Source organism: Anomaloglossus baeobatrachus, chromosome 5 (assembly GCF_048569485.1).
Source record: "Anomaloglossus baeobatrachus isolate aAnoBae1 chromosome 5, aAnoBae1.hap1, whole genome shotgun sequence".
NCBI lineage: Eukaryota > Metazoa > Chordata > Amphibia > Anura > Aromobatidae > Anomaloglossus > Anomaloglossus baeobatrachus.
This window is the reverse complement of record NC_134357.1, coordinates 291,255,436-291,279,809: the sequence shown is the minus strand read 5'-3', so window position 1 is coordinate 291,279,809 and position 24,374 is coordinate 291,255,436. Positions and strand designations below refer to the sequence as shown.

The 24,374-nt window shown below is 45.3% G+C and overlaps 1 protein-coding gene across 1 annotated transcript in view; it reads left to right on the top strand.

Annotated features, from left to right (window-relative positions):
- The window catches only part of MFSD11 (major facilitator superfamily domain containing 11), a 91,725-nt gene extending 67,870 nt beyond the window's left edge, over window positions 1–23,855 (top strand). The window contains exons 11-14 of the mRNA XM_075347470.1: window positions 15,134–15,259; window positions 15,343–15,517; window positions 18,868–19,003; window positions 21,913–23,855. Coding sequence (XP_075203585.1) covers window positions 15,134–15,259; window positions 15,343–15,517; window positions 18,868–19,003; window positions 21,913–22,077 — 602 coding nt within the window. The 3' untranslated portion in view covers window positions 22,078–23,855. The remainder of the gene's footprint in view (window positions 1–15,133; window positions 15,260–15,342; window positions 15,518–18,867; window positions 19,004–21,912) is intronic.
- The last annotated feature ends 519 nt before the right edge of the window (window positions 23,856–24,374 follow it).

Below are 24,374 nucleotides of genomic sequence, written 5' to 3'. Positions count from 1 at the left end.
TTGGATATTTCTCCCTCAGCTCCTCCAGTAGAGGAGTCAGCTTCTCAGCAGGAGAAATTCCGTTTCAGGTTCCCCAAGCGTACGAGTATGTTTCTGGACCACTCTGACTTCAGAGAGGCAGTCCAGAAACACCGGGCTTGTCCAGATAAGCGTTTTTCTAAGCGCCTTAAGGATACACGTTATCCCTTCCCCCCTGACGTGGTCAAGGGCTGGACTCAGTGTCCCAAGGTGGATCCTCCAATCTCCAGACTGGCGGCTAGATCCATAGTTGCAGTTGAAGATGGGGCTTCACTTAAGGATGCCACTGACAGACAGATGGAGCTCTGGTTGAAATCCATCTATGAAGCTATCGGCGCGTCTTTTGCTCCAGCATTCGCAGCCGTATGGGCACTCCAAGCTATCTCAGCGGGTCAAGCGCAAATTGACGCACTCACACGTACGTCTGCGCCGCAAGTGGCTTCCATAACATCTCAAACGTCGGCATTTGCGTCCTACGCTATTAATGCTGTCCTGGACTCTGCGAGCCGTACGGCGGTTGCAGCCGACAATTCGGTGGCAATACGCAGGGCCTTGTGGCTACGGGAATGGAAGGCAGATTCGGCTTCCAAAAAGTGCTTAACCGGTTTGCCATTTTCTGGCGACCGTTTGTTTGGTGAGAGATTGGATGAAATCATCAAGCAATCCAAGGGAAAGGAAACATCCTTACCCCAGGCCAAACCAAACTTACCCCAACAGAGGAGGGGACAGTCGAGGTTTCGGTCCTTTCGGGGTGCGGGCAGGTCCCAATTCTCCTCGTCCAAAAGGCCTCAGAAGGATCAGAGGAACTCCGATTCATGGCGGTCTAAGTCACGCCCTAAAAAGACCGCCGGAGGTGCCGCTACCAAGGCGGCTTCCTCATGACTTACGGCCGCTTCACACCGCATCCTCGGTCGGTGGCAGGCTCTCCCGCTTTTGCGACACCTGGCTGCCACAGGTAAAAGACCGTTGGGTGAGAGACATTCTGTCTCACGGTTACAGGATAGAGTTCAGCTCTCATCCTCCGACTCGATTCTTCAGGACATCTCCGCCTCCCGAGCGAGCCGATGCTCTTCTGCAGGCGCTGGGCACTCTGAAGGCAGAAGGAGTGGTGGTCCCTGTTCCTCTTCAGCAACAGGGTCACGGTTTTTACTCCAACCTGTTTGTGGTTCCAAAGAAGGACGGGTCTTTCCGTCCTGTCCTGGACCTAAAACTGCTCAACAAACACGTAAAGACCAGGCGGTTCCGGATGGAATCCCTCCGCTCCGTCATCGCCTCAATGTCTCAAGGAGATTTCCTTGCATCGATCGATATCAAAGATGCTTATCGCCACGTTCCGATTGCTCCAGAGCATCAGCGCTTTCTGCGCTTCGCCATAGGAGACGAACACCTTCAGTTCGTGGCACTGCCGTTCGGCCTGGCGACAGCCCCACGGGTTTTCACCAAGGTCATGGCTACAGTAGTCGCGGTCCTCCACTCTCATGGTCACTCGGTGATCCCGTACTTAGACGATCTGCTGGTCAAGGCTCCCTCTCAAGAGGCATGCCAGCACAGCCTCACCGCTACTCTGGAGACTCTCCAGAGTTTCGGGTGGATCATCAATTATCCAAAGTCAAATCTGACACCGGCCCAATCGCTGACGTATCTTGGCATGGAGTTTCATACCCTCTCAGCGATAGTGAAGCTTCCGCTGAACAAGCAGCGTTCACTACAGACGGGGGTGCAATCTCTCCTTCAAGGTCAGTCACACCCCTTCAGGCGCCTCATGCACTTCCTAGGGAAGATGGTGGCAGCAATGGAGGCAGTTCCTTTCGCGCAGTTTCACCTGCGTCCTCTTCAATGGGACATCCTACGCAAATGGGACAGGAAGCCGACGTCCCTCGACAGGAACGTCTCCCTCTCTCAGGCGACCAAAGCTTCCCTTCGGTGGTGGCTTCTTCCCACTTCATTATCGAAGGGGAAATCCTTCCTACCCCCATCCTGGGCGGTGGTCACGACGGACGCGAGTCTGTCAGGGTGGGGAGCAGTCTTTCTCCACCACAGGGCTCAGGGTACGTGGACCCAGCAAGAGTCCTCACTTCAGATCAATGTTCTGGAGATCAGGGCAGTGTATCTTGCCCTGAAAGCGTTCCAGCAGTGGCTGGAAGGCAAGCAGATCCGAATTCAGTCGGACAACTCCACAGCGGTGGCTTACATCAACCACCAAGGAGGAACACGCAGTCGGCAAGCCTTCCAGGAAGTCCGGCGGATTTTGATGTGGGTGGAAGCCACGGCCTCCACCATCTCCGCAGTTCACATCCCAGGCGTGGAAAACTGGGAAGCAGATTTTCTCAGTCGCCAGGGCATGGACGCAGGGGAATGGTCCCTTCACCCGGACGTGTTTCAGGAAATCTGTTGCCGCTGGGGGATGCCGGACGTCGACCTAATGGCGTCCCGGCACAACAACAAGGTCACGGCATTCATGGCACGTTCTCACGATCACAGAGCTCTGGCGGCAGATGCCTTAGTTCAAGATTGGTCGCAGTTTCAACTCCCTTATGTGTTTCCTCCGCTGGCACTGTTGCCCAGAGTGTTACGCAAGATCAGGGCCGACTGCCGCCGCGCCATCCTCGTCGCTCCAGACTGGCCGAGGAGGTCGTGGTACCCGGATCTGTGGCATCTCACGGTCGGCCAACCGTGGGCACTACCAGACCGACCAGACTTGCTGTCTCAAGGGCCGTTTTTCCATCTGAATTCTGCGGCCCTCAACCTGACTGTGTGGCCATTGAGTCCTGGATCTTAGCGTCTTCAGGATTATCCCAGGAGGTCATTGCCACTATGAGACAGGCTAGGAAACCAACGTCCGCCAAGATCTACCACAGGACGTGGAAAATATTCCTGTCATGGTGCTCTGCTCGGGGTTTTTCTCCCTGGCCATTTGCCTTGCCCACTTTCCTGTCCTTTCTTCAGTCCGGATTGGAAAAGGGTTTGTCACTCGGCTCCCTTAAGGGACAAGTCTCTGCGCTCTCTGTGTTTTTTCAGAAGCGCCTGGCCAGACTTCCACAGGTACGCACGTTCCTGCAGGGGGTTTGTCACATCGGTCCTCCTTACAAACGTCCGTTGGAACCCTGGGATCTGAACAGGGTGCTGATGGTTCTTCAGAAACCACCGTTCGAGCCAATGAGGGATATTTCTCTCGCACGCCTTTCGCAGAAAGTGGTTTTCCTAGTAGCAGTCACTTCACTTCGGAGAGTGTCTGAGCTGGCAGCTCTGTCATGCAAAGCCCCCTTCCTGGTGTTTCACCAGGACAAGGTGGTTCTGCGTCCGGTTCCGGAATTTCTCCCTAAGGTGGTATCCCCCTTTCATCTCAAACAGGATATATCCTTACCCTCTTTTTGTCCTCATCCAGTTCACCAATGTGAAAAGGATTTGCACTTGTTAGATCTGGTGAGAGCACTCAGACTCTACATTTCTCGTACGGCGCCCCTGCGCCGCTCGGATGCACTCTTTGTCCTTGTCGCTGGCCAGCGTAAAGGGTCACAGGCTTCCAAATCAACCCTGGCTCGGTGGATCAAGGAACCAATTCTCGAAGCTTACCGTTCTGCTGGGCTTCCGGTTCCCTCAGGGCTGAAGGCCCATTCTACCAGAGCCGTGGGTGCGTCCTGGGCTTTGAGGCACCAGGCTACGGCTCAGCAGGTGTGTCAGGCGGCTACCTGGTCGAGCCTGCACACTTTCACGAAACACTATCAGGTGCATACCTATGCTTCGGCAGATGCCAGCCTACGTAGGCGAGTCCTTCAGGCGGCGGTTGCCCACCTGTAGGACGGAGCCGTTACGGCTCTATTATGAGGTATTATTTACCCACCCAGGGACTGCTTTTGGACGTCCCAATTGTCTGGGTCTCCCAATGGAGCGACAAAGAAGAAGGGAATTTTGTTTACTTACCGTAAATTCCTTTTCTTCTAGCTCCAATTGGGAGACCCAGCACCCGCCCCTGTTTTTTTGTGTACACATGTTGTTCATGTTGAATGGTTTCAGTTCTCCGATATTCCTTTGGATTGAATTTACTTTAAACCAGTTTATAATTTCTTTCCTCCTTCTTGCTTTTGCACCAAAACTGAGGAGCCCGTGGGAGCACGGGGGGTGTATAGGCAGAAGGGGAGGGGCTTTACACTTTTAGTGTAATACTTTGTGCGGCCTCCGGAGGCATAGCCTATACACCAATTGTCTGGGTCTCCCAATTGGAGCTAGAAGAAAAGGAATTTACGGTAAGTAAACAAAATTCCCTTCTTTTACCATTTCCTTTTTGTGCCTCCACTATTTCCTCATAGATTGTGATCAGATACCTCACTCTTCTTGATATCCATTGAATTGTGTTACTCTGTAGTGTCTGTATATGTCCACTCTGAATTGTAAAGTGCTGCGGAATATGTTAGTGCTATATACGATAAATAAAAGCATATTGTATTATTTTACTTTTAAATAGCTTTGTTTCATTTAATAGATAAATCAGATTTGTCGCCAGACTTCACAATACAAACTAGATACATTATGAAATAGATCGCTGACCTGATGAGGTATACTTAGATTGAATATCCACGTCAAGATGGCCGTACAATCCTGATATTAAGATGAGCATCTTATGAGTTCAGCTTTAGAACAAAATAGTGTTCATAAGTCCAAGAATATTCAGTTTACCCCCCCCCCCCACCCAACCCACAAAACCTGACTGAGAACTGCAGCTTGTACTGAGCAGAGTGAGATCTCAGCAGTGGGCGAATGCAGAGGAGCTGTAAATCTGGCTAGGAGTGTGGAGATTTCAGTTATCCTTTCAATAAGTACACCAGTCTCATCAGATCTGAAAGATGTGTTTATTAATGCTTGCAGTTTGTATAATCAAATATTCAGTTTGTCTGTTTATTGCATTAAAGTGGATCTTTACAATCTACACAGCACTTTAAAGGGAACCTGTCACGTGTATGCAGTCAAACCTGTTTGCAGTATGGTGTAGAGAAGAACCTCTCGCATTCATATAGGGTCCAGAGGGTGGTCCTAATTTGCTATCTCTTCATGTACAGTTAGGGGTACTTCTCCCATAGCGAGATCGCTGCTGAGTCATGGTTTTTGTGACGCAGCAGTGACCTCATTAGCGATCTCGCTGTCTGTGACACTGAGCAGCGATCTGGCCCCTGCTGTGAAATCGATGATCGTTACACACAGCCCTGGTTCATTTTTTTGGACGTTGCTCCCCCACTGTAAAGCACACATCGCTGTGTGTGACAGCGAGAGAGCAACGATCTGAATGTGCAGGGAGCAGGGAGCTGGCGTCTGGCAGCTGCGGTAAGCGGTAACCAAAGTAAATATCGGGTAACCAAGCGAAGCGCTTTGCTTGGTTACCCGATATTTACCTTAGTTTCCAAGCACAGCATTGCTTCCACGTGTCGCTGGGGGCTGGTCACTAGTCGCTGGTGAGATCTGCCTGATTGACAGCTCACCAGCGACCATGTATCGACGCACCAGCGATCCTGACCAGGTCAGATCGCTGGAGCATCGCTAAAGTGTGATGGTACCTCTATACAGAGAACACTGTCAATCACTGAATAGGACTGCCTATCTGAATGCAAACGCCAGGGATTTCAATGAATAAGTTACAAAGTTTACTGAAACTTTTCCCAGAAAAATGTTTATCAATCAGCTCCTCCTGCTTGCAGATCAGATGCCATTTTCAACATGACCGGTTTCCCTTTAACATGCTTTGCAGATTGACTTGACTTGAAAACAAATCGCCTTACAGGGGTTGTCAAGTCTTGTGGTGGAAGTCTGCAGCCACTCTGTGACTGCAGATTTCTGAATCCTTACAACATTCACATTGCACACTGTCAGGGTTCTCTGGTGTGGCAGGCGGGAGTGGGTGGACTGCAAGTATGCATTTTGCTTACTTGTAGCCGCATTCCAACTAGATGTGCTCAATTCACTTGTGTTGAGCTAGACCAAGCACATCTGGTCAGTCCATGACCGCATGTATGCAATTCACTCACAGGCAGCACTGGAGAATCCTAACAGTGTGGAGTGTGCTCGCTCTAAGGCCCTGTCCCCACACTGCGGATTTTGACGCAGATTTTCAGAAATCTGCAGCAAAATCTGCATGTCCATTGTGAAGCCAGCAAAGTCTATGAGAATTCAGAAGTGCTGTGCTCACGTTGAGTATTTTTCCCTTGTGTATTTGGTGCAGATTTCTATTTTTTTCTGCACAAAATATGCAAGGGAAAAATAAGCAACGTGGGCACAGCACTTCTGAATTCTCAGACTTTGCTGGCTTCACAATGGACATTCTGATTTTGTGGCAGATTTCTGAAAATACGTGTCAAAACTACACATCGTGGGCACTGGGCCTTAGGATTCAGAAGTCTGCAGTCACATGGCATGACTGCAGACTTTCACTAGAAAACGGAACAATCCCTTTAACATACTGGCCACTAGATGTCAGACACGTGTCTGTTTTTTTTCATACTGCACATTTATGGTGCAAAAGTAAAAAAAAATCATAAAAAAAACCCTGTGGAAGTTTGTCAACTCCATAGACATAATATAATTATAACCTTGAGACCAGGGACCTCACTCCTCCGGTAACTGTTGAACCATGTATTACTCTGTAATGTCTGTACTGTATGTGTAAATATGTATCATATATATACATAGATATATATATATATATATATATATATATATATATACATAGATTATATATATAGATAGATATATATATATATATATATATATATATATATATATATATATATATATATATATATATATATATATAAATATATATATATAAATATAAATATATTATAAAATCTCTATCTATATAGATATAGATAGATATATATATATATATAGATATAGATAGATATATAGATATATGTAGATAGATAGATAGAGATAGATAGATAGAGATATATATATATATAGATAGATATATATATATATATATATATATATATATATATATATATATATATATATATATATATATATATATATCTATCTCTATCTATCTATCTACATATATCTATATATCTATCTATATATATGTATATATCTATATAGATAGATAGAGATTTTATAATATATTATATATATCTCTATGGTGTGTGTATGTATATATATATATATATATATATATATATATATATATATATAATATGGCCAAAATAACTCATCCGGAATAGAAAAAAAAAACCCAAGTGGCAACATCACTGAAAAAGCATCATGGCTCTTGGAATGTGACAATAAATCATATTTTCCGGTGTATAAGACGGCCCACAACTTTTCCAGTTAAAATATAGAGTTTTTGATATACCGTATATAATCGATTTATAAGCAGAGGCCCCTATTTTAGCACAAAAAAAATGGGAAACCTTATTGGCTTGAGGGTGGGACATGCAGAAGCTATTGGAAAATTTCAAAAATAAAAATAGATCCCAATAAAATGTAATGTGCCCATGCTTGTACCCCTTCCTTGGACCCTCTAGTAATGTGCCCATTGTTTAGTAATGTCCCCTGCAGAAATGTACCCATTGTTTAGTATTACTCTTCTACTGATCCCCTTCTTGTCCCCTATTATGCCATTGTTTACACACAATAAAAGATATTCTCACCACTTCTCCATTCCCGCGGTGTCCTCAGCTGCTTCTTGCAGAACGCAGGCACATAGACCTCTCGGAGATCTCATCCAGTGAATGGAGCAGCCGCTGCAGGCTGCCATCATGGCTTTACTGCAGTTGAATGCTTTACAGTGGTGATGCCACAAAGCATTCAACTGCTGTAAAGCCCTGACAGCAGCGGCGGCCCCGTGCATCGGACGTGATCATCAAGGGGTGCTTCTTGCAGGCACAAAAACCCCTCCGTGATTTTGTCCAATACACAGTGCCGCCGCTGCTGTCAGTGCTTTACTGCAGGTGAATGCTTTGCGCCACCGTAAAGCATTCAACTACAGTAAAGCCATGATGGCAGACAGCAGCACAGTGCATTGGACGCTATCATGGAGGGGTCTTTGTTCCTGCGGTCCGCAAGACGTACCCCTTGATGATCACGTCTGGTGTACGGGGCCGCCGCTGCTGTCAGTGCTTTAGAGCAGTTGAATGCTTTGCACCACCGCCGTAAAGCATTCAACTGCAATAAAGCCATAACGGCAGACAGCGGCGCTGTGCATCGCTAATTATACGCCCTATAAGACGACACCCAGCGTATAAGCCGACCCCCGACTTTTGAAATGATTTTTCAGTAGTTAAAAAGTCGTCTTATAACCCGGAAAAAACGGTAAATAGCAAAATAATTGCTTTTTTTCCGCAAAACCCCAAAATGGGCACATCCCTAGGGGGTTAAGACCCCATCCAGCTAGGTTTGTCATGTCACTTCTGACAGTCGCTTTGTTTTAATATGTAGCAGAAAATGCAGGTTGGTTGCTGTTTGGTTAATGTACCCAGCAATCTGTGCAATATGCAGGAGCTAATTTGTGATGATTGCCGTACGTGGGTGGAAGGAGAGCGTTATTGTAGTTTACACAATAGGTAATGTTTTCTTCCACAATGTGTAAGGATTTTTTTCTATTACATAAAACAATAGCACAGAAGCACAAAGCAGTTTGTTCATCCAATTTGATTTGATGTTTTGACATTCTGGTGAGTTTACCGCTGAGCTCCACAGTTCCAGGCGCTGCTGTTCTTTACCGCAATACCAATATAACTTAATAAGGCTGAAAATCTCCTTGTTCATGAAGTCTTACCTAGAGGTTAATGGGTTAGTCTATATGGAAATGTCATTTTTACTGTAAACCAGGTATGCAAGGTTCTTGTCACAGATGTTCTAGAGAAAGCTTGGCACAAGGCCCTCAGGCTAGTGGGGTACCCTAGCCATCCCTGATCTCAGAGTTACCTCTGAAGGGGAGGATGTCTGAGCCACCTTCTGGCCCTGCTCTTGACCAGCCTTTATCTTATACCCTCCCCTCCATCCCAAGAGACGACAGGGACAGGATTGTGATAAAATCAACAGAGATAAACAAACAGTGGAAACCAAAACTCTTATCTCATGATCACACAGAGGTAGAAGACTAAAGCGGGCTTTACACGCTACGATTCCGCTACAGCGATCTCTTTGGGGTCACGGATTTTGTGACGCACATCCGGCCGCTGTAGCAATCTCGTTGTGTGTGACTCCTAGGAGTGATTTTGGATCGTTGCCAGAACGTCCAAATCGCTCCTCGTTGACATGGGGGTCCTCTCCCAATTATCGCTGCTGTCACTTGGGCGAAGTTGATCCTCGTCCCTGCGGCAGCACACATCGCTACGTGTGACGCCGCAGGAACGAGGAACCTCTTCTTACCTGACTCAAGGCCATAATGAGGAAGGAAGGAGGTGGGCGGGATGTTACGTCCCGCTCATCTTCGCTCCTCCGCTTTGATTGGGCGGCCGCTTAGTGACGTCGCTGTGACGCTGAGCGAACCGCCCCCTTAGAAAGGAGGTGGTTCGCCGGTCACAGCGATGTCACCAAGCAGGTAAGTACGTGTGACGCTGCCGTAGCGATAATGTTCACTACAGCAGCGATCTTCACATATCGGCATAACGATAGGAGCGGGCTAGCGATCTTGTAGCGTGTAAAGCCACCCTAAGGAGGAAAATAAGAGCAAGGAGGAAACAACCACTTCAAGCACCGTGTAATATTATCACCAGCAGGACTGGGACACAATAGCACATGGACCAAGACAGCAATATACTATAGTCAGCATGGGAAGACAGATTACACCATCTTAAAAAGGCCGAGAGCAAATGTGATATGTTTCCAACAACATGATCCCAGAGGGGACCACTAGGCTAGCAGAGTACAGCGCTAGTCAACGCCAGAGCCTGCTTGTGTAACTCACAAACACCAGAAAAACCATAGGGTGAAATGTCAGGATCTGTAGTGTGAACAACAGTGCCTGATGCCGCCATGACAATTGGCGAGTTTTGAGCAAAACGCTGTATGACCGTTCTGTGCTGGTACATTATGTTTTTAGAGACAAACAATCCCGACATTGGTGGTCTTCTGCCAAGTCACACATTTTGTGTCTACAACTCCTTTGTGGACCTATGTCTTCATGGTGACACACCACAATCAATCCTTTGTTAGTTGGATCCTGCAGTCAGTCTCTCTTCCCTCTGTCCTTTTACTTCTTTTTAAGCTATTAAACATATGTCCGCTCTAATTCCAGGACAAATGAAAGCGATGATAAATTGCCTTCTTTCTTTTTGTAATGAAAAAAATTGGGCGTAGAGGCAGACATACTATTTAATTGGTGGGGATTGCACGTTTGTTTCCCTTTCATAGAAATCGGTTGGAAAAGAAGAGTCTCATGCTATTCCTATGAGCGAGCTCGATTTTTTTTTTTTTTTTTTTTCCAGATCTATGCAACTTCTTGTGTTTTATAGCGGGTGGGCATCTTTTCCACATGGTATGAGTTTTGTGTTCTAATGATTAAATTATCCATTCTTCTGATACACACCAGCGGTGGTACGGCTGAGCTGTGTCAGGTGAGGTGCCATCGGGTCCTAGCCGGAGCTGTTGGCACTACAGATGCAGGCACATCCAGCCATTTGTGGTTCAGTTGTAGACCTCTTGACTGCCATGTGCTTGCCACACTCACCTTTGCTAAAACATTGTACTGTTGATGGTTTCCTTTCACTCCCCATACTCTTCAGCCTTCCCTTCCTATTATCTACCAGGCTCTGCAGTTGCTTGCATTTTGGAACAAAATAGGGCATTTTGCAAATGTTTAGTGTGTTGACAGGGTAAGGACAAAGATAAAAAGAAAGCCATAAGCAGCCACCTATTGCAAGCCTCGAATCCATAACCCTGGGTAAGTTCTCCTTTCCTTCTAAATGACACTCTCTCTCTGGCTCCTACTTCCTTTTCTCTGTCTCCTCCTTTGTTCTCTCGGTCCTCTTCCTTCCTTTTCTCGGTCCTCCTCCTTCCTTCTCTCGGTGCTTCTCCTTGCTTCTCTCGGTCCTCCTCCTTCCTTCTCTCGGTCCTCCTCCTTCCTTCTCTCGGTCCTCCTCCTTCCTTCTCTCGGTCCTCCTCCTTCCTTCTCTCGGTCCTCCTCCTTCCTTCTCTCGGTCCTCCTCCTTCCTTCTCTCGGTCCTCCTCCTTCCTTCTCTCGGTCCTCCTCCTTCCTTCTCTCGGTCCTCCTCCTTCCTTCTCTCGGTCCTCCTCCTTCCTTCTCTCGGTCCTCCTCCTTCCTTCTCTCGGTCCTCCTCCTTCCTTCTCTCGGTCCTCCCCAAGAGCTGCTCTTTACTTCTTGCCTCCCTTCCGCCCTGTCACCTCCCTTCCGCCCTCTCCCTTTTGAAAGGGAATCTATCAGCTGTTTTATTTTTATTTTTTGGGGGTTTTTTTCTACCTCATCTGAGAGCAGTATGATGTAGGCAAAGAGATCTTGAATCCAACATTATATCACTTAGTTTACTTGGTGCAAGCAGTTTTTAGATTTTGCATGCAGCTGTACTGAGAAAGCTGCCCCTGCCCACACCAGGCTTTATAAATGGAATGTTTATAGACAATGAGCTGCTAATCATAGCAGGCAGCATGTCTGACTATCAGGCAAGGTAATGTAGTTTAGCAATGATAATCTCCTGGTGCTAAAACAATCATTGCAGGTAAACAGCACAGACCTTTGTAATGGAGGCATCGCTGAAATCTATTTTTTAATCCCTACTGCATGCTGTCTTCAAATTACATAGCAAAAATCTAAAAAAAGTAAAGCAGTTGCTCTTAGTACCTAAACAGGTTTGGAAAATGATGGCACAAGCCTGATTGGTATCCATTTTCTTCCGCTTGTGCTGTAGTTAAGTGTCCCCATTGTGTTTTCTGGGTCATTTCATGTTGCCTTCTTTCATCCTGTCTGAATATAAATCCCAGCGACATAGGGAAGGTGGTAATCGGACACGAATGCAACTTTTGTACACCCGCGATTACGGTCGGACTTTTATCTTCGTGTAACATTGGAGTGAAAGGGAAAAATAGACTTGCTGCACAATTACTTTTTAATGCTCTTTCTTTCCTGCAAATGATTCTAGAGGAGAATGGCACAGCGGGCGGCCGGATATTGATTATCGCCACCTACAGGGCAGCCGCCGCCTTCAAAGCAGCGTCCCTAACATCATGAAATACTCCAAGGGTTGTAAGCAGCAAGCCGGCTAGAGATTAGCTCTCTGCTAAAGGAGCATCACTAAAAGGCGGATGAGTCCGTAACCCTGATTCTCTCACATCGCCGTGTCTTAATGGATACCTGCGAGGTTATGTTAGGTTTCAGAGAGAACTTTTTTCCCAGCACAAGCTGCTAACAAGATATTTAATGTAACAGACAGAGGCCACTAGGCTAATAGAAAAAGCGGCACAGGCAGTAGGATGGGAGGGCAGACTTCTCTGTGGAGAATGGTCATCTTCACAATCCATTACTCACCGCTTATAATGAGGAGGCAGATTACAAGGAAGACGAGGAAATGTTCTTCCCTCCAAGCATCTAATACCGCCGGGCTAAAATTGTGTATTCTCCCCAAATGGTTCTACTTCTGAATGCTGCACTCGCCTCTTGTGAAATTTTTTTTTTTTTTTTTGCTAGTTATATTCTGTAGGTTTTATCTTATTTTTGCTAAATTCCACATCATGACTAGTTACGCTCTGATTGGATCCTGTAAATACATTATATGGCGCCTCCTTTACTGGTTGTGAATATAGATTATCTTATCGATTTCCTTATCTAGAAAAACAGAGGGAACAGAAGACTGGGAATTCAGATTTTATGTGCGTCATAATGGTTATCATCCTGTCCTTTCATTGTTTTGTCAAAATATTCGTATACAGCGAACAGAAGTGATTTCATATAATAAATGTACAGTGGAACCTCGGTTTACGAGTAACTTGGTGTGCGAGTATTTCGCTATACGAGCAAAGCGTGCTGTAAATTTGTAACTCAGTTTACGAGCAATCTTTGTGTACGAGCAAATACTCACCGCACACACTTCCGGTTCCATACTTTCACCGCTCTCTAACCCGCTTTTGCAGTCCGCACAAACAGTACACAAACAGCGGTACAGGATGTGCATCGGGTAACCATCGCGACCGATGCCAGAGCTTCCGCTGCTGGTGCGCTGACGTCAAAGGCAGGAGCTGCTTGCCTTTGATTGGTCAGCACACTGCCTTTGAGAAGCATCTGACAGCGGAAGCTCCTCCATCTGCTTCTCAAAGGCAGTGTGCTGACCAATCAGAGGCAAGCGGCTCCTGCCTTTGACATCAGCGCGCTGGCAGCGGAAGTTCTGACATCGGTCGCGATGGTTACCCGATACACATCCTGTACCAGCGGACTACAAGAACCAGGAGGCCAGCGAGGGATCGGAAGGTAAAGTGAGTATCATATGTGTGTTTGTGCATGTGTGGAATGGCACAATAGGGGACCAGGATGGGACATTGAACAAGTTGTGGAACGAATTGTCTGAGCTTCCATTTTTTCCTATGGAAAATTTTGCTTTGCTAGACGAGTAACTTGGTTTACAAGCACACTCCCAGAACGGATTGTTCTCATAAACCGAGGTTCCACTGTATGTAGATGTATTTAAGTAATTGGGTAATTTTTTTTTTTTTTAATTTTGCAGAATGGGAGACTTATATACCAGGATAGGGGACATACAGTAAAATATACCAGAATGGTTCTAGGATGGAAGACATATATACCCGGATAAGAAACAGTAGTACAGAATGGCAGATATTACTCCATAATGGGGTGAGGGCAACACATATGTCTTTATAGAACTTAGAAAGCTACAACGGTCCATATCTCTGACCAACATGTAGGGATAGTGGGAATGAAGGGGTAAGGGGGTTCAGATCGAAATCTTGCATGGAGCCCATTGGACTCTAGTTATGCCACTGATACCATCAGTATATAGAATAAGTAGAGAAAGTACTTGAGTAACAAACCAGTACATGGGTGGAGAAGACCCTGTAGAGAAGACTTGTACATGGATGAACAGAATTAATTATACAGGTGAGTTGGGATCTTGGGTAGAGTCCAGAGTACTTCCTGAAGAGTTTTCTCATGCAGACAGCCCTAATTAAACCCTTCCTGACGTGGAGATTTTTCATTTTTGCACTTCTTTTTTTGGGGGGGCGGCTCAACTCGTGAGCCTGCTCTCTATACTGAGAGTTGACATCATACTTTTATCTTATAAGTCGGAAACTGGTTCAGGGGTATTTCCATTGTGAACATTCATGTCATATAATAGGTCTCACCACTGTGACCTACATCTGTTTTGAGAATGAGGCCTCAGCGTGTGCTGTTATAGAATGAAGTGGTCGGCGTTCATGAGAAATACCTATAGCCACAATACATATACCGTATTAAAGCCCAAAAATATCACTGTTAAGAAATGCTAATATAATTAAAGGGTGATTGGCAAGTAACAAAGAAAATGAATCACTTAATTGAATTGTAATATACAAACAAAACATTAAAAATGGGACACAACACAAGTAGTGAATCAAAAGAAACTGGATGGGCACATCTGGAAGGAGGTCAAAAAGCACCCTTCATTATCATTACATACCCTAGAAGTATGCCAAATAATAGCAACATGTCATGATTACAAGTAAAGCTAGATGGCAGATAGAATCAAGCTAAAGAAGGGACTAGAGTTGTGGGAAATATGGCATGGGACGGAGACACATACAAGGGGTGATCTAAGAACAAAATACACCACCCACTAATATAAAGTATGTATGGACTACATAAAAAATTTAGTTCTAATGCAAAATTCCATTACTAGGTTCGACCAAAAAGCATATAGTAAGTATTATCACTCAGAAAACCAGGGACCGTGCGCTCCTGACACACGTTTCGCAAGGAATGTTTCATCTGGGAGTACAGTGAGCATTATTTTTTCACATGTCATAAAGAAACACTCTAATTTTTCATGAATGTTAGGAATACCTAAAAACTAAGAAAAGGTTACGTAAAGATTGAGAGTCATAATGATCCCAAGTATATTATTGGCGTGTTCATACTATGCTTCAATTTTAACAGTTCCTGTCTCTTTTTTTACCATTTTAGGTTTTGAGCTTACTTTTTACTCCGGCGTGTTTGGTACTTGTATAGGAGCCATCAACTGGTTTGGAACTGATGCCAAGAGTCTCATTGGACTATCGGGAATATTTGTTGGACTCGGGGAGGTTTTAGGTTCGTTTCTCATGTATATTCCTTTTTTATTGCATATCTGTCTACATTTCCCGTCTTGTTCAATATTATCCATTCATTTCCAGGTGGATCGGTCTTCGGATTGCTCAGTAAAAATAGTCGGTTTGGAAGAAATCCAGTGTTCCTCCTGGGCCTTGTAGTTCACTTTTTGGCATTTTACTTGATATTCCTTAGTGTTCCAAACGATGCCCCTGTTGCCTCTGGTGATGGAACATACAGTCGTGCATTTGTAGACCCAAGGTATAAAAAAAGCATATTTTGGGGGGGAAATACTAAAAAGAACCAAAATTGTATACAAACAACTCTATATAACTCCTCCACACGGGTATGTAAATTGAAATCTGCAATTGAGGCAGCCGTACCAAAGTGAGAACCATAGCGGCTAGCTTGGGTTCTGTGTAAGAATAACTGTACAGGCAATGCATGGCCAGAATGACTTCCAGTGTGCAGACCGCAGCAATTGGCAGATAACCATCTTTAAAGCCTGCTTTGCACCTTACGATCCAGCATACGATATCGTATGCAATCGTAACCGCCCCCATCGTATGTGCGGCACGTTCAATTTGTTGAACATGTCGCACAAACGATTATTTGCTGTCACACGTACTTACCCGTCCATACGATCTCGATGTGGGCGGCGAACGTCCACTTCCTGGAGTGGGAGGGATGTTTGGCGTCACATCGACGTCACGCGGCAGCCGGCCAATAGAAGCGGAGGGGCGGAGCTGAGCGGGACGTAAACATCCCTCCCACCTCCTTCCTTCCACATTGCCGTCAGGAGCCGTGGGACGCAGGTAAGATCTGTTCATCGTTCCCGGGGTGTCTCACACTGTGATGTGTGCTGCCTCGGGAACATTGAACAACCTCATGTTCAATTTTTAGGACTTGGACGTGCATGCGATGAACGTTTTAACGTTCAATCTCAATCGCACGTAGCTGTCACACGCTACAATTTAACTTACGATGCCGGATGTGCGTCACTTATGGCGTGACCCCGCCGACACATCGTAAGATATATTGCAGCGTGTAAAGCCCGCTTAACTCCTGAAAACCCACGAAAATGTTCATCTTGTTCCGATTTTAGTTCCCGCACCTTGATGTACATTTTCATTATGTTGGTTTTTCGGGTGATGTCAGTGTGCCTGTGAGATCAGTAGTAGTAGTTGGGCTGCAATGCATAGGTCTGCTCCTGCCTGGACTGAAGCTAGTTTCAATTTTGTCCGTTTAACTCTTAAAGGGAACCTGTCAGGTCAAAAAAGCGTTATAACCTACAAGCAGGAGCCTGTGTGAGCTAGTAACCCCTTCCTACCCATCCCCGTGTTGCAATATTGTGTAATATGAAAGTAATAAAATATGTTTTATTACTTATTCCCTATGTAATAGCATAGGTCTTTTAGCTCCATGGGCGTCGCATCGCCCTGTGGGCGTTTGCATGCTTTCCATGATATCACGCTCCTGTGGGCGTGATACCATGGATTTACATGAGCGACGTCACGTCTGCTCTTTCAGAATCTCGTGTTAGCGCTTACCATTCTCGCCTCTGCCTCATCCTGGTGTTTGCTGGTCGGCTTCTGACGCGCTCTGCGCATCACAGGTCTTCTGAGCATGTGCAGCACGCGTCAGAAGCCGACCAGCAAACACCAGGATGAGGCAGAGGCGAGAATGGTAAGCGTGCACTCGAGATACTGAAGGAGCTGACGTGACGTCGCTCATATAAATCCATGATATCACGCCCACAGGGGCGTGATACGATGGAAAGCATGTAGACGCCCACAGGGCGATGCGACGCGCATGGGGCTAGAGACCTGCTCATTTTACATAGGTTTTATTTCTTACATATTGCCTATTTTATTACTTTCATATTACACAATATTACAACACAGGGATGGATAGGAAGGGGTTACTAGCTCACACATGCTCCTGCTTGTAGGTTATAACGCTTTTTTGACCCGACAGGTTCCCTTTAATAAGCTATGTTTGTTACCCCATCGTGCCGATCTTAACATTGTGTTAAGATCTCACTGTGGCAACCTATCAATGGTCTCCGGCTGCCATCTTAGCGCCTAAGAGAAGGCTTTTTCATTTTACACGAACTGGCTTAATGTGCTGCAATACTGAAGTATTGCACTGTACAATATGAGAAATCGGGCTCCTACAAGCTCCCAGTGTGCCACCAAAGGTAAAAAATTAAACATATAAAAATTATATTCCGTAAATATTTCCCCTTAAAGGGAATGTGTCAGCAGGTTTTTGCTACCGCATGTAAGAGCAGCATGATTTAGGCAAAGAGATCCTGAGTCCAATGATCTATCACTTATGTTACTGGGTGCAGCCATCTTGACACAATCAGCATTTTTAGGTTTAGCCATGTGGCAGAGCTGAGAGGGCTGTCCCCCGCCCACACCAGGCTGCCAATAGAGATTGTACATAGACAGTGAGGTGTTAATCAGAGGAGTGCCTAGTCGCAGGAATGAGACATCATGCTTCTTAGGCTATGTGCGCACAGTGCGTTTTTCGCTGCGTTTTTGCGCGTTTTTCGGGTGCGTTTTTGGCCTCAAAACTGCATGACTTTGCTTCCCCAGCAAAGTCTGAGTTTTCATTTTTGCTGTCCGCACACAACTGTTTTTTTAAGCTACGTTTTTGAGCTTGAAAAAAAAAATGGACATGTCAATTCTTTCCTGCGTTTTTCTGCGTTTTCCCCCCATGCAATGCATTGGAAAAACGCAGCCAATAACGCACCAAATCGCGGTAAAAACGCATGCGTTTTTTTGACGCGTTTTTTCGACGCAGGTGCGTTTTTAGCGGCCAAAAACGCACAAAAACGCAGCGTCAAAAAGACGCAGTGTGCGAACCTAGCCTTAAACAAACATGGCAAATAAACAACAGATTGGACCTTGACAAGACAGACATTCCTAAATTCTTTGTTTTAACCCTTGCAGCATATAGCTTACATAGCAAAAACCTGCTAACATATTCCCTTTAATATCATGGGAATAAAAATATGCTTAACTAGTATAAGTATAGAGATGAGTGGACCCATGGACGTTCGGGGTCACCAGGTTCAGACGGACTTTAGATCAGTCCAGACTTGACCTGAACTTGATCCCGGAGCTCAAACTCCATCGGAAGTCGAAATTTGGCAGCCCAGCTCTACTGTATGGAATGCATATACACCTGTTATGATTTTTTTTTTTTTTTTAATCACCAGCGATAAAGATGTAAGAAGTCGTCGGATGTTGGAGAATATTTCTCCTTTGTCCATTAGCTGTGGATGTGACCAGGTCCTAGTGCAGTACCACCATGCTGACTGCAGGGGTCACTATTTCACTTTCCAGAGACTCGGCTTTCATAGACATATCTAGAAAGACAATGACAACATAGGCTTTCAGCCAGATCCTGAATAGAACAGGCAGCAAAACAATATAATTATAGCCGTGTCTGTAATGAAGCTATAAAGGCCCCTAACTGTGCACACTCTTAAACACTATATCATAAAAAGGTTGCTGTGCCTTTTAATGTAGCAGATGAGCGAGGTTGTATGGAATCGTATGACTGCACATGTCAGTGTTGCATCCCTTCTTTTCTTCCAGTAAAGCCCTGGCCGTCTTCTGCAGCTTTCTCCTGGGCTTGGGCGATAGCTGCTTCAATACCCAGCTCCTCAGCATCTTGGGGACCTTATATGCTGATGACAGTGCACCCGCTTTTGCAATCTTCAGATTTGTACAGGTAAAAAAAAAATACAAGAAAATATGAGTTAGTCACGGTCATTATTCATTCATTATCTGGCATTCAATATCATGCAAAATTGCCCATGGCACATAATTTGGTCCAGGTCCTGGCTAATAACAAGAAATGGGAGCCAAAGCTTAGTGCTGGATCATAGATTTCTTAGGTTTCTATTTAGCTCATGGTTCGGCATGACTACCTATATGACCAACAATGGACTTTGTAAACTATGTGTATTCATTACAACATTAGCCATATTTATTAAACTAACGGGTTGTCTATGGCATATGCTGTCCTACCGTCAATGCTTTCATTGGCATGGTGTAAAAAAAAAATGCAGATACTGTGAAATGGATGTACCTTTTTCTTTTATCTATCCGTAGCCCTAAAGAGACTCTGTCACCAGGTTTATACTGTCCCACCTGAGAACAGCATAGAGGGACAGAGATGCTGATGCCAGCGATGTGTCACTTACTGCCCTTTTTGTTAGTTTTGATAAAACAATGTTTTATCTGCTGAAGCTTAGCTAGTCTTCTCAATGATGAGCTATGATACTGCTATGTAGTCCTCATATTCATCAGTTATGGCTACATCAACCCCACCTACCACTGAATGACAGTATCCTGACCTACATTGTGCATAACCAGTAGGCTGCCAATCAGTGGTTTAGGTGGGGGTGTTATCAAAACTACACCAAGAAGTCCAGTAAGTAATACACGGCATAAAATAAACACTCTGTCCCTTTTTTTAGGCTGCCCTGATATTGAAAAGGATAAGTCTGGGTATATATTATATATAAATCATTAGTATTAATTTAAAAGAATAAAAACAAACGCATTAGGTGTACATTGCAGCCAAAAATGTCAGCCAGTATTTTATCAACGGGAGATTTTCGCTGCAGGACTAGCTATTGCATGCCAAGCAGTCCAATGAATCTGTGTAATCCCGCCCCCCACCTCTGGCAGTTTTCTTCCAATCAGTGGTGAAGGCGGGGTTATACATATTAGCATTCTGAGAACTTCTACATCTATAGCAGAAAATAACAGGGATTCTATTAAAACTACTCCAAGCTCTGCAGTAATTGATACATCGCTGGAATCAGGCCCTCTGCCCTTACATTATGCTGCTCTCAGATTGCATAGAAAAGCCTGTTGACAGATTCCCTTTAAGACAGATTGCAGAATGATTCTTGACTACCCTTGCCTTTTGTATAATTGGTTAATGAAGACCTGCTTTTTCCTTATTGAACATTTTTACAGTGCCAACTGGGAATGGCAATCAAATTTAGATTTATTTTAGATGGGTCCTTAGTTGAGAGAATTATGAAGGGTATTCATTTAGCTGGCTGTACATGTTAGCATTTTAATCAAGTTATTTTACCGTTTTCTCATAAAGGAAAATCCATTCATTCCCGGTCGCTGATGGGAGATGGCTGTGGACAAGTGGGTAGATTCTTGGTGAATGTAATGATCTTTCACCCTGAATAGCTCAAAGCCATTAATCCCAGTTGACCAGTGATTGACCTAAGTACTCGTAGCTACTGTTTTCCTTTCTCCAAAAAAGAACAAGTTAAATCATGGCAGTCTTGTAATGGTGCCATCAGCTTTGAGTCAATATATGGCAGTCTTGTAATGGTGCCATCAGCTGCCGGAGCCTGTACATGGTCGTCTTGTAATGGTGCCATCAGCTGCCGGAGTTTATACATGGCCGTCTTGTAATGGTGCCATCAGCTGCCAGGGCCTATACATGGCAGTCTTGTAATGGTGCCATCAGCTTCCGGAGCCTATAGATGGCAGTCTTGTAATGGTGCCATCAGCTGCCGGAGCTTATACATGACAAAACAATCACTGATCTCAGGGAGACCAGCCAGAGAAAACACTGCCGGCAGCCAACAAAGGTGCTCAAAACAGTGAAATCCTAGGTGCATTGCCCCCAGGGAAGTAGGCAAATCAAAAAAGGTCCGTGGAGCATCTGTTAGGAGTCTCGACACAGAAATAGCCAGCTATCCCTCCGGGAAGGACCTAGCCAAAGAGTGGCTCTTTTTAGGAGACCACCCCAACCACCATATTAAGTGGCCCTTTTAATCAATATCCAACTCTTTGATGAGTTTAAAGATATGACAAGGGAAATACCAAGGCCAGGTATCCATCCACAGACAGCTGTTTCTTTTTTTTGATTTGCATACTTCCCTGGGGGCAATGCACCTAGGATTTCACTGTGTTGAGCACCTTTGTTGGCTGCCGGCAGTGTTTCCTCTGGCTGGTCTCCCCGAGATCAGTGATTTGTTTTGTCTTGTTGGTCTACTAGGCATTGCTCCCACCTAGCCAGAATCCTACTCCACACTGGTGAGGGGCAATACCCCGAAACAGCTGTCTGTGGATGGATACCTGGCCTTGGTATTTCCCTTGTCATATCTTTAAACTCGTCAAAGAGTTGGATATTGATTAAAAGGGCCACTTAATATGGTGGTTATGGTGGTCTCCTAAAGAGAGCTACTCCTTGGCTAGGTCCTTTCCGGAGGGATATCTGGCTATTTCTGTGTCGAGACTCCTAACAGAGGCTCCACGGACCTTTTTTGATTGGAGCCTATACATGGCAGTCTTGTAATGGTGCCATCAGCTGCCGGGGCCTATACATGGCCATCTTGTAATGGTGCCATCAGCTGCCGGAGTTAATTGTACCGCCTGGGCCTGGACCATATCTGGCCGGTTTATAAACGTTCATCCCAGCATGCTGCATTATGAACTTAGTAATCAGCAAGTTGCTCTTTAATTCTGATTATCACGTATCTGCTAAGGATTTTTTTCTGCTGAGCACTCGTATTTATAGACTTTTTAAGTGATTCATGACAAAACAGATGCCTTTTAACAAACCGTGTGTGTAATCTGCTCTTGTCTCCCTCTCTTCAGTCCATCTGCGCAGCTGTCGCCTTCTTCTACAGCAACTACCTCCTCCTGCAGTGGCAGCTGTTAATCATGGTGATATTTGGATTTTTTGGCACCATCTCCTTTTTCTTTGTGGAATGGGGAGTGGTCAGTTTAGATCCTCAAGAGACTCGCTATGGCAGCATTTGATTATGCCAATCCTGTTCTACAGCTGCTGGTATCACCAGGTGCCAAGACCAACATCTATCCGGTAGCAGAGGTTAATAAGGGAACAATGAGATCTGCGCTGGCCGCAGGGCATTCCTCGGTGCCCGTTTGTGTTCATCGTGAAATTTGGGACAACTTGACCACAATGCACTATCTCCCAAGTGACATTTGGGGCTAAGAGGGAGCCCCATGGCAGTGCTTGTTAGACATTGCCAGTACAATAGCTGCTAAATTCCTCGGCCTGCAGTCCTCGGAGCTCATTACCATTGCATGACAATTACACAATCTGGAAGGTTCACTAGACATCCTGATTACAATTCTCTGGCCGCTGAATGCAATTCACTTCTTCACTCGTTCCCAGCCCTTTATGTTGTGAAGTCTACATTTACATTTTTTTATTTTTAAGAATATAAATGGAATTTTTTTTACGAGGGGAATTATTTTACAGAGTCTATAATTTACTGGTGACGAATGTCAAATACTCTGCACAGAAAAAAATGCTGTTTTTCATATTTGTGTTGGTGCCAAATACACTCCAGGCTGATAATGTTTAAGAGGCATTGCTCTCCTTCACTTGTCATCTCTTACCAAGATTAAGAATATCTTATGGGGTGAAGCTATAGGGGGTGCAGGGATGGATGTCTCACCTAAGCTCTCCAGCTTCAGGGACCTCTCACTCCTAAAAAGACACCATATCGAGAATGGCAGGTGGTGATCCCTGTTCCAAATTTTGAGGTTGGCCCATGAGCTTTGTTACATTAAAGTGGTTGTCCGACCTTAGGCTAGAAGTCTGCAGTCATTCTGAGACTGCAGACTTGTGAATCCTCAAAGCGCGCACACTGGACGCTGTGAGGATTTTCCAGTGACAGGAAGGGGTGATCATATGACCTCAAGTATGCGACCACTTTCCAACTAGACATGAGCTGCTTCACTCAATACACTTGCATTGAGCAAGGCATTCGCCCATATAGTCAGCATGTGACTGCATGCATGCAAATCACGTACATTCGGTCACATGCATCCTCACATTGCGTAGTGCCTGCGATGTGAGGATTCACAAGTCTGCAGTTACATAGCTTAAAATGGGTTGTTCGGCCTTGGAAACTATGTGTAGCGTATATCTGTAGCTTTATACATCGGTTAGTCATCTCAGAATCTGCTATAACTGAATTGAATGTTTAGCAACATTCCAAAAATGGACATGTAAGGATCCGTATTAACTTGCATTATTTCTTATTTAAATATTCCTTAACTCCTTCCAGATATAGGACATTATAGTACATCCTATATTTGATCAATCTGCGTAGAGCAGGCTCAGGAGCTGAGCATGTGCCATACCCAACAGATACCAGCTGTGTAGAAAATACGTGCTATATTGGATCAATCTGCGTAGAGCAGGCTCAGGAGCTGAGCGTGTGCCGTACCCAACAGATACCAGCTATGTAACAAATACGTGCTATATTGGATCAATCTGCGTAGAGCAGGCTCAGGAGCTGAGCATGTGCCATACCCAACAGATACCAGCTGTGTAACAAATATGTGCTATATTGGATCAATCTGCGTAGAGCAGGCTCAGGAGCTGAGCGTGTGCCATACCCAACAGATACCAGCTGTGTAACAAATACGTGCTATATTGGATCAATCTGCGTTGCAGTTTTTAGAAAACACGTTAAGATTAATGTCTCTTAAGCAAATTATAATCCAAAGTTTTCTTCAGCGCTCTATTGGGAGACCCAGACGATTGGGGTATAGCTACTGCCCTCCGGAGGCCACACAAAGCACTACACTAAAAAGTGCAAGGCCCCTCCCCTTCTGGCTATACCCCCCCGTGGTGTCACGGGTTCTCCAGTTTTCAAGCTTTGTGCGAAGGAGGTCAGACATCCATGCATAGCTCCACAGATTTTAGTCAGCAGTAGCTGCTGACTATTTCGGATGGAAGAAAAGAGGGCCCATATAGGGCCCCCAGCATGCTCCCTTCTCACCCGTTGATGGTGTTGTAAGGTTGAGGTACCTATTGCTGGTACGGAGGCTGGAGCCCACATGCTGCTTTCCTTCCACATCCCCCTGAGGGGCTCTGTGGAAGTGGGATCCTGCCGGCCTCAAAGCTCTGACGCCGGGCTCCATCCACAGACCCATTTGAACCTGCTGGATACGGAGCTGGAGTACCGTTCAGGGACATGGCCCTGCACCATTACAGGTACTCTGTGTCCCCGTACACACAGGCACAGCACACTCCAGACTTGCTGGGTGTGCTAGTGCGCCGGGGACAGTAATGGGTT